Here is an 11,226-nt window from a genome sequence, read left to right as displayed (position 1 = left end):
TCTGGTATCCACATCTACTGAGTAGGGTCCATAAGGGAAGACATCACAAACTGTGATATGCAACCTTGGCTGTCCTTCGGAGACATCATATATTCCAAGTTAGCTAATGGCTGTTTGACACGTGTCTCCCTGCAACCCCTGGCAGAGAGCTCCAAGGGTGCATCATAAGTGTGGTCATGGTTTATGGAAAACGGCAAGCTATGAATACCAAAGCATGATGTTTACCCCTTTCTGAAAATGATTTGCAGATAAATCCGAAACTGGGAATACTACTTGTTTGCTAATGAAAGCCTTTCGATTATCATAAATATCAATTTGGAGCTACAAATTACAAAAAGAAAAAGGCTTTGAATGGCAATGAGAATGAAATAGTATCTGAGATGGATAGGAAATAACTTGCCATCCCCAGAAGAGCTTGGAAGAGGATTTGCTATATAAATTGTAAAAACTGGAAATTGCCCAGTTAAAAGTTTTACTGTAGGGGAGCATTGCATTATCGCTGTAATTATAATCCACCCATCATTCATGCCTGCCTTTACTATGTTGTAGATTCTTTCCAAAATCTGGTGGGGAGTCCTTGCATAGGAACTGGAAATGGGCCATACTGAATTCCATTTTCGGATCCTACCACTTCCCATCTGCAAAACCCAACAAAAATGTTACCGTCTGCAGTTAATATTCGCAAACAAGTCCTCTTCCAACACCAGTTCGATTCCTTTAACAATTGACTAAGATTGGAAAATCTCAGTGAAGGGGGCCGGCAAATAGAACATTCCCTTAAAAATCGATTTAAGAAGACCATACCTGAAGTTGGAAACCAAGTGGTGGGTGACTATAAGCATCTCCAACTTTGCAAGCTCGTTTCCAGGACAGGCGTGCACTCCACTGCCAAATGGCATGAAAGTGTTGGGTTTTGGGGCAACCTACAAGAAAGGGTGAGAACAATTCATGTCATGTGTACTATAACCAACAAAACGCATTGCATACATCGAAGACACTTTAGTGTCTGTTCATACCTCAAACCTCCAAGGATCGAATTTCTGGGGATCAGTGAAGAATTCGGGATTGTGATGAATGTTTCTGAACAGAGGCATCACTTTCCAACCTCTCGGGATAAGGTAACCTGCTGGCAATTTTAGAGTTAGCAATTGCCTTATATGCCATTTTCTGGACAGTTTTATTTAATGTCTGATACGTAGTTTGTACATGATGAATTGACTTATTCTAAACCTTTGTATTCCACATCAGCGACTGCTTCTCTAAAAGTGAAGGATATGATGCTTGCCATTCTTAGTGTCTCTAATACAACCTGACCAAGTCAAATGCTTTCCACTGTCAGCCAAGATTGAAAAGGGTATCCAAATCCAACTTAGGGATTCAACAAAGGAATAAACATCAATGTTTATGATTGATGGTTCCCAGTCACCTTGTAAGTAATTGGCATTTTCCTTGTGTGTGACCAACTCAGCCGCTGATTGCTTTTTTCAATCAATCTTTTGATTGCCTTGTGTTCAGCCTACAAAGACAGGATCACCCATTAGTTTTATCAAGATTATGCTGTTGTACTGATCTGACCTGGACATGAAAATTTCAACGACAAAGGACAATCAATAAATGAGAGTATTGTGTTCATACAGAAAGACCGTTCTAGACACACCCCAAAGAAGAAAAAAATTAGAAAATGGTTAGTTTGGCTCGTTCCAGTCCCTACCTTAACTGCCTCCAGAAGTTTCGGGTTGTCATGGAGGTACTTGACAATCCATGTCATAACACTAGCCGTGGTGTCCTGAGCAGCGAAAAGAGTTCCGATGATGTTATCGGCGATTTGATCATCGGTTAAGACTTCACCCTTTTCATCCTTGGAATTCAACAGACAACCCACCAGATCCTTCTCCAGCAACTTCTTCTCCTTCCTTTCACTTATGATATCACTCAATATCTTGCTTAACCTCTTCCTTGCCTGCCGGAAGTTGGTTTGAATTTCAGTGAATATGAAAGGGCACAGTTAATTTGAGGTGTCAACTAACAGTAACAGAGATTAGGATTAATGTTTATTACCTGTAATGCCTTTCTGTATGGAGTTCCAGGGATGTTTGTAGGGAATGAATTGTAGCCTTTGTCGACTATGAAGTAGTTCTTCTTAAGCTCCTCTCTATATCGAGCCTCCAAACGGCCAAAAATCATTAGTATGCCAACTTCGAAAGAAATCTGCAATTATTTGGAGACAAAGTTAGAAGTCAGGAGATCCAAAGATAATAGGAACAAAACTTTCTTACACCGTGTATTTTAATAGGGAAAAAAGAACTGTCTGTCCCGGTACATGTTAAAGTGGAAAAAGAAGTATAAAAATATTGACCCCAATCATTTGTTTGACGATGACATTGAACCAAACAAACCTTTTTCATTTCATGAAAGGTTTTAACGACATGCCCCCCATGCCAAGAATCCATGGTAGAGGCTGTTAGGGCATCGATATCAGGCACCAGGTTCCGAATAGCCTCGATGGACAATGAGGCTTGAACCAGCTTCCTGAGACGAGTGTGGTAGTCTCCTTGGTGAAAAAACAGCGCTGCTGGACCAATGAGACGCTCCTTGCTGCTGGGGTATGTGGGCTTAAACAAGTGAGCTTTTGTTACTAACACGAAGCGAGCAGCCTCGGGGCTAGCCAGCATGACGGAAGGGCAGCCTAATATATGCGTTTTGAAAATCTCTCCATACCTGAACCAACACCACGTAATGAAGTTGAATGGGGAAAAAGGCACAAAAAACCAATAAAAGAAAAAGAAAGCATCAAAACGAAGAGAGCCTAAAAACCTCTTCTGTCTGGAAGAGAAAAACACATTGGGGTCTTGAGAATAAAGTTGGAGAGTTTCTCCTATATAAGGCCATCCCATTGATCCGGGAGGAAGCTCGGTCTCGGCTTTTCCTTGGGATATTTTCTTTTGCCTTCTTACGAATCTATACCAGACTAGAGTTAAAAGAAAGATGATAGCATATGAAAGAGTCACAGCCATTTTTTGTGTTGGGGACTCTGATCTCCTTAAGAGCTGCTATCTTCAATGCTCGTTTAGGTTTTCGGCGATTTGAATCGCTGGTGGGAGGAGAGGAGAGCGCAATGACTTATATAGAGAAATTAAAGAAGATCGAGACAAGGACGTATGTATGTATGCCATTCAATGTTTTGTCCTTTTTATACATGGTGAGATAAAGATATTCTTCATGGAAAATCCACCAGAAACCTTTGGTTATTATTTTACAGACAATTTTCACCAGGTATAAGCTAATGTTCCAAATTCAAACCTATCCGTATCTTTCTTCACTACCCTTCATTTTTGTTGCTACTAAAAAACCACACCACTCACAACGGAAAGCTGGACTTTAAATATCGAATATCACCTTTTTGAAAATAATTATTTATTCTAATTTGATTATATCTTAGCTTTATCTCGTTTACTATATCTTATTCGTGTGTAGAAATGTATCTCTGTCTCACATCAAGAATTTTAAAAGTTCTGATAGTATCAAAATACTTGATTTGTACGTATGAAATACTTTTGATGACAGAATCATAGGACTTAAAACTAGATATGCCTTAAAAAGTGGATGCAAATACTCTAATTATTATTCCTTTTTGTATAATTTCATCGAAAGTAAAATTATGGATAAACTATGCATTCAATACCTAAGCTATTATTTTTGATCCGTTTTAGTACTTAAACTTTTATTTTTTTCAAAATCATACCTGATGTTTTAGTTTTTATTTCATTTTAGTACCCCGCCGTTAAAAAATTAACGCCTTTGTACCTAAACTATCGATTTTGGCCTATTTTAGTATCTAAACTTTCAATTTATTTCAAAACATAGCATTAAGATTTTAATGAGGGTACTAAATTGAAACAAAAACTAAATATTAGATATGATTTTGAAAAATCTAAAAGTTTAGATACTAAAACAGATCAAAACTGATAGTTTAGGTACTAAATACTAAATTTGCCCTAAAATTAATGACAGTTGTCCTGTAAATGAAAAACAGGTTCTGATCTCGTGTTAGTGTTAACTGTTGTGCCAATGTGGGGCCTGGCCTCAACTAATGGAAGACAAATGAGCTCAATGGGGTATTTTTGTAATTTAACTAAAAAGTGACGTTAGAGTCCGTCCACAACTTTCCAGATCCATTGGTCTAGTCTTTCAAGACACCTCTGGTCTAAACTAGAGGAACATTAATTAATATTTTATTTTCTTGCTTGTGGTTTCTTCTTTTTCCCATCTCTAAAATAAATTGTAATTTTAAGAATAATTTCATGAATTAAATTATATTTATATTTATTTTATCATTTTAAAACTTTAAATTATATTAAATTTTTATTTTGTTTTTACTATACCTTAAAAACATGTGTCATCATTTTAATCAAATCTAAAAACTTGCATCAAATAGTTCTTATTTTATCTGATTAATTTGGAATTTTCCTTAAAAGTTCAATATAGCTAGGAAACATGGCTTCACATGTAATGTAGTTTATATATATATATAATTATGATGATGATAATTATTTTATTTTAAACATTTTAAATATACGTTGATGTTATTTTATTATCCTATGAATGTTTGTATAATTATATTTTAATGACTATGTATCGAATAATTGTAAATTAATTAATAGGATGTTAAAAATCATAACGGAGATCTTTCACGAAAGTTGCTCTCAACCTGGCGTTGAGGGTAACCTATTACCCTATTTCCCCTTACCTCATTACATATGAGAATATGATCAGTTAATTTTTTTTTGATCTTGCTAGAAAGGAAACGGTGCCTTGCATTATGAAAGGTAATGAATCCTCAGTGTTCTTACTGTGAGTATGCAAATCAAACGCATGGGATGACTTTTTTGTAAAATTCAAATACATATGAATACTTTTTTTTAAAATAATAATAATAATATCCGATCGAACACGAACCGAATGCTCTCAGGAATAAAAGAATTGTTGTTATTCCTTGATCCCAGGTTCAAGCACTAAGATCTAGGAATGCTAGGGGTGTACAAATATTGTCTTATATTTATCTCATATTAATAAAAAATTAATATTGAATCCGTAGATAAATAAAATGACTCGAAGAAATAAATCGAGATTAACTTTATGTTTATAACTGTTTCCACTTTCCAACCCATTTATAAAAATTATTTCATTTGTTTCATCACAATCTTTAAACATTTTATACCCTTCTACCTTCAGCTTGGATCATCATAATCTAAATTATCCAACTTTTCAAAGGAATCAATTTTTTTGATAAGTTTAAAAAAATACACAACCATGGTGCACAGAGAACAAATGAGTTCAATCATATTTCTCAAGCATCCAGAACCATATTTATATGCTTACAACATTCTTAATAAATTTCGTCTTTATGAGAAAATAATTTTAAATAAACTTTTCTAAATTATACAAATGATCACTGTTTAAAATAAAAAGTAGGGCAAAAGTACCCAGATAACGCTATAGGGAGTGTTTAATTCCCAAATTAACGTGTTCATCCGATTAATTCCTCAAATGAGGTGTTTTCTACAGTAGATTTGGGATTTTTCGGCGTCTTCAGGGTTGAATCAGATTTTTTTGGCGTATTGCTTGGGATCTCCCGACGTCTTGAGGGTGTTGGATTGTTTATGGAGATCTCCAGGCGTCTTTAAGTTATCAAGGGAAAATTTTGGCATTTTTACACAAATATCACCTTAACATAAATTAATTACTTGTTAGACACTGTTTAAGAATATTTTACGGATCTAACAAAATTTTAAGAATACTATTCTATAAAATTTTTATAAACTTTATATAAATTTACTCAGTATATAATTCACCTAAAATATCAGTGGCACACCACTTAATGATGTTTCCATTGTAGCCCATTCTCTCTTCTTTTTACAATAATATTTTAACACTAAAAAGTATCGGTAAAAAATATACCGAAACTTTAATATAATTTATAAAAAAATATATAAGTTTTTAGTTTTGTACGATTTAATATTAAATTTCAATTTAATTTAATATTTATAAATCATTAAATCGTTATTGACATGCTATTATTTTATGGGTGTCTAGGAAAAAAGAAAAAATATATCAAAACTATATACAACTTAAGTTAAAAATAAATAAATAATAGTTAACATATATTTACATATAATATATCGAGAAGTGTATTTTACACATTTAATAAAAAAATATGCTTTATCATGAATCTCGTACGTTGTAAGATCGAAGTTTATAAGTTCATCCTAAAAGATGTGTATGTCTTTTGTTATATTTTAAAATAATATTTTTTAAAATATTTTATAATTAAATAAATTTATAAAATATCAAAACTTTTCATATTATTTAAAATGATATTTTTAAAATTTTGTTAGATCCATAAAATATTCTTAAACAGTACCTAACAAGTAATTAATTTATGTTAAGGTCATATTTGTGTAAAAATGCCAAAAAATTTTATTGATAACTTAAAGACGCATGGAGAACCCATAAATAATACAACACCCTCAAGACGCCGGAAGATCCCAAACAAGACGTCTAAAGATGCCGGGAGATCCCAAGCAAGACGTCAAAAAAATATGATTCAACTCTGAAGACGTCGACAGATCCCAAATCTACTGTAGAAAACACCATATTTAAAAAATTAATCGAATAAACACGTTACTTTGAGAATTAAACACTTCTTGTAACTTTATTTGGGCATTTTTGCCTAAAAAGTAGAGTGAGTTCCATCGCTGTTGGTTGAAAACTAAATAGGTTATTAATATATATTTTTTGGCTTATTATGCTTCAACTTTTTGAATGCTTCATATATTTAAATTTAGTCACCCTACTGAAAACACTAATCTATCTATTTGTGTCGTTTAAAAGTAAATAATTTAATAAATCCAATCGTTTGTTCGTTTTACGCATGTTGCAAGGGAAACCTTGAAAGAAAATAGAAAAAAAATGTAAAATCGAATTAAAAAAAGAAAAAATAATCGACCGAAAATTCCTTATAATATACTATTTTAACAAACTTTTTTACGATTTGTCAAAATGACCAATAAAATCGCAATGTGATCTCTAAATCGCAACGCAATCTCCATTATCGCAATTCAGTTTCCAGATTCGCAACGCGATTTTGACCATCGCATTGCGATTTTCAAAATCCGCGTTGCGATTTTAGATAATCGCAATTCGAATATGTAAATCGCAATGCGAATATGTAAATCGCAACGCGATAACACTTAATCGCAACACGATTCTGACTATCGCAACGCGATTCGGACTATCGCAACGCGATAATACGTGATCGCAACGCGATTCTGACTATCGCAACGAGATTCTGACTATCGCATTGCGTTAATATAAAATCGCAATGCGATTTTCAAAGCGCCATTAGTATCGCAACGCGTATTTTATTTTCAAATTCCAAACACGAATATTTACCCGTAATCGCAACTCTTAACCTAAAACCCTAAATCACAACTCAATCCCATCTCCATCTCTCACTCTCTACGGCGACATCCGTCCCCATCTCTGACGAAATCCGTCCCCATTTCCGACGAAATCCGTCCCCATCTCCGGCAAAATCCGTCTATCTCCATCTCTCAGAGCCACCCTCACAATCATTCACGATCAGAAATGGAAAATCAACCAAATCAACCACCGAGGGTTAGTTTTTTTAATTATTTTAATTTTGAAATTTTTGCATTATTATTAGGTTTTTCATATTGAAATTAATGATAAGTTTACTGGTAATTTCAATAATAGATTACTGCCAATACTGCTACTGTTTAGTCTTTAACCCTGTGAAGTTAGTATTTGTCTTTGTTTTGTCTTTTGGTTGAAGTAATGCAATTCATTCAAGTTTCAATTTTAGACAATGACCATTTGAAACCGAGAATAGCAACGCGAAATGAAAATCGCAACGACAATTCGCGTTGCGATTATCTCGTTGCGATAGCCATTTCGCGTTGCGATAGTCAAATTCGCGTTGCGATAATCATTTTCGTGTTGCGGTTTTCATTTTCGTGTTGCGATTTTAAGTTTCAGAAACTATTCTTCTTCTGCAAATTGAAACTTGAATGAATTGCATTACTTCAACCAAAAAACAAAGACAAATACGAAATTCACAGTGTTGCAAAATTAAGTTTGAAGAATAAACTACTACGCTTTATGTTTATTATTGTTTTTGGTATATCTTCACAGTGTAGTTTTTGGTATATCTAACTTGGTATGTTTATTGTTTTTGTATAACTTTTTTTCGGCTCAATTGACCTTAAAGAATAAAATAAGCCTAGTCACTACAATTGCGTCGAAGCTTTCACCTGTACAAAGACAATTGTTTGAGGATACTTGCTTCGGACCATGGCTGAAAGTACAACATCCGGGTGGAGATGCTATGTTGACCCATTTGTGGCTTCAGACCATGACACGCGATCTACCCGAGAGTATAGAACGTGGTAATGAAGAGATATGGTTTCATTTTCCACCGGCGTATACGTGTTTTGGGCGGGAGGAGTTTTGCTTAATCACTGGTCTACGCTTCGGACACGATGATGTAGGTCGATACACTAGTCATATTACCCACCCATCATGGTTATCCTGGGTTTTTCCTGAGCTGTCAATGGAGAATCCGAATTTACACGTCGACGACTTGACGAGATTATTTAATAAGAAAGATGATTTTACTCGGATGGATGACGTCGATATTGTCCGAGTATGCCTTTTAGTACTTTTGCATGCCGACTTTTTAGGCAGAGAGGGCAGACAACCTATTCCTAAGGACCTAATATTATTGGTAGAGGACCTAAATGCATGGAACCTATTTTCGTGGGGTTCGTATCTATGGAAAGCTACCTTGAATAAGTTGTCGTCTGCCTTTGATGACCTCAAAAGTTTGAGTGGCGATGGTTCCAAATACACTTTGTCAGGTTTTATTTGGGTCTTTAAGGTAAGAATTTCTATATAATGTTTCCAAAATTATAATTAATTATTTTAACAATTACTAATGTTTGTGTATTATATTGTTTGTAGATTTGGATATTTGAGGCTTTTCCCGATATGCAGACATATGCATTCAAAACTTCAAATGATATTCCTAGGGCTATTTCCTGGAAGAGGAAACGACGGCTGTTGATTTGGGAAGAGTTACTAAGGTATACGACAATAAATGATGTAAGTTAACACAAATACTACCATATATAAACAAGTTATTACTAGTACACGTTTAACTTTATTTGAGCTTTTATATTGTTAGAAGGCCAACACTCCATTACAGAGGCTGACACCCACGGAGGTTGAGCTTGCCACTGATTGATGGCAAGCTAGTAAGCGTTTTTTTGATGGCACAGATGATGAGCAGCCTCCACTTCGAGAGCCATCACCTCACCCAGAGCCATCACCTGATCGACCACACTATACACCTCTACAACGAGAGCCATCACCTATTCTGTCACATCATCGAGCCTCTTCTCCATCATCACCTCATGATAGGCGACCGGCAAAGATGCCACGATATTTATCTCCCTGTTCTCCACCTCCACCTCCACAGGATGAGTTAGGAGAGTTACATGATGAGGTCAATGTCTTGCGTGATGAGGTCAGTACTTTACGCGATGACAATGGTGAATGGCGTGAGGAGGTATCTACTTTATGTGGTGAGGTAGCGGCTCTACGTGAGATGGTAGCATCGTTGCAGAATGAGGTTCATACTCTACGCAATGAGGTAAGTTTAAAATTTTTCATTTAACTTGATTTACTCGTAATTTCACTTAGATTAACCATTTCACTTGGATTGCTTAGTAAATTCATTCGGTTGCTGCTAATACTGCTAAACAGTTCTAAAATAACTTAGTATTTGTCTTTGTTTTGTCTTTTGGTTGAAGTTAGTAAATTCATATTTGTCTTTTGGATTGCTTAGTAAATTCATTCGGTAGTAGTTTATTCTTCAAACTTAAATTTGTAACACTGTGAAGTTAGTATTTGTATTTGTCTTTTGGTTGAAGTAATGCAATCCATTCAAGTTTCAATTTGCAGAAGAAGAATAGTCACAATACAAAAATGATTATCGCAACACGAATTTGACTATCGTAACGGGATAATCGCAATGCGAAAACGACTATCGCAACGCGGAAATGACTATCGCAATGCGAATTTGACTATTGTAACGGGATAATTGCAATGCGAAAATGACTATCGCAACGTGAATTTAGTTTCGCGTTGCGATTTTGGTTTCGCGTTGCGATTTTCTCGTTGCGATAGTCATTTCCCGTTGCGATAGTCAAATTTGCGTTGCGATAGTCAAATTCGCATTGCGATAATCATTTTCGAGTTGCGATTTTAAGTTTCAGAAACTATTCTTCTTCTGCAAATTGAAACTTGAATGGATTGCATTACTTCAACCAAAAGACAAAGACAAATTCTAACTTCACAGTGTTGCAAATTTAAGTTTGAAGAATAAACTACTACTTTTTATGTTGTCCTTGAACATGCACTAAACATATATGTTGTCTTTTTAAATGTTTATATAAGTGCTTACTTCCGGAATGTTATCTGATGCATTTTGTGAACTATGATAGAATAATGACTTGGGTGAATACCGTGCAAGTTTGAAACATATTTGTCTTTGTTTTCACTGTTTAATATCATATATGTTTATTTACTGATTTTATGTATTAATTTATTTTTAGCGGCCCGATAAGGTGGATGCTTTACGTCGGGTTTTTCTTACACGACGGGGTTCACGCATCAGACGGTGTGCACGTGCCATTAAGTCTCCGTTCACCCCAATAGTGCGAAGACTCCGTAAGAAGAAGCTCGACTCACCTGTCATCGTTCAAGAGACCTCTTCTATCGTTCAAGAGGCCCCTATCATCCCTCAAGAGTCCCCTCTCACCGTTCAAGAGGCCCCTGTCATCGTTGAAGAGGTCCCTCCTAACATTCTAGAGCCCGATTCACACGGTATATTATATTGAATTATTGAGAAACCCCCTCCCGTGCCAGACATGATGGATGACTATTGGCTTTCGTATAAGTTATCGGCCAGTACCATTCCGGCAGATGAAGTGGAGAGGAAAAAACTACCGGAAACAATTCTGGATAATACCCTTTGGGCTAAGACCGCAGTTGATTTTTATCTACATGAGCGGAGCCAGGGGTGTTACGCTGACATATACAAACTCAACGATGATATGCATTTGTTGATTGATCGGTCTTGGT

The 11,226-nt window shown here is 35.3% G+C and overlaps 1 protein-coding gene across 1 annotated transcript; it reads right to left on the bottom strand.

Moving 5' to 3' along the window:
* Nucleotides 1-355: 355 nt before the first annotated feature.
* On the bottom strand, nt 356-3,103 carry LOC120216651 (abscisic acid 8'-hydroxylase CYP707A1-like). Its single transcript, XM_039214002.1, has 9 exons — nt 2,815-3,103; nt 2,397-2,718; nt 2,059-2,208; nt 1,712-1,960; nt 1,427-1,516; nt 1,231-1,309; nt 1,017-1,123; nt 805-923; nt 356-638 (listed from the first exon to the last, which is right to left on the bottom strand). The coding sequence occupies exons 1-9, from the start codon at nt 3,012-3,014 to the stop codon at nt 539-541; spliced, it is 1,416 nt and encodes a 471-aa protein (XP_039069933.1). The 5' UTR covers nt 3,015-3,103; the 3' UTR covers nt 356-538.
* Nucleotides 3,104-11,226: the final 8,123 nt, after the last annotated feature.

Source organism: Hibiscus syriacus, unplaced genomic scaffold (genome assembly GCF_006381635.1).
Source record: "Hibiscus syriacus cultivar Baekdansim isolate YM2019G1 unplaced genomic scaffold, ASM638163v2 tig00110163_pilon, whole genome shotgun sequence".
In the NCBI taxonomy this organism is placed as follows: domain Eukaryota; kingdom Viridiplantae; phylum Streptophyta; class Magnoliopsida; order Malvales; family Malvaceae; genus Hibiscus; species Hibiscus syriacus.
Note: the sequence above shows the minus strand (reverse complement) of the source record. Positions and strands in the feature narration are given on the sequence as shown.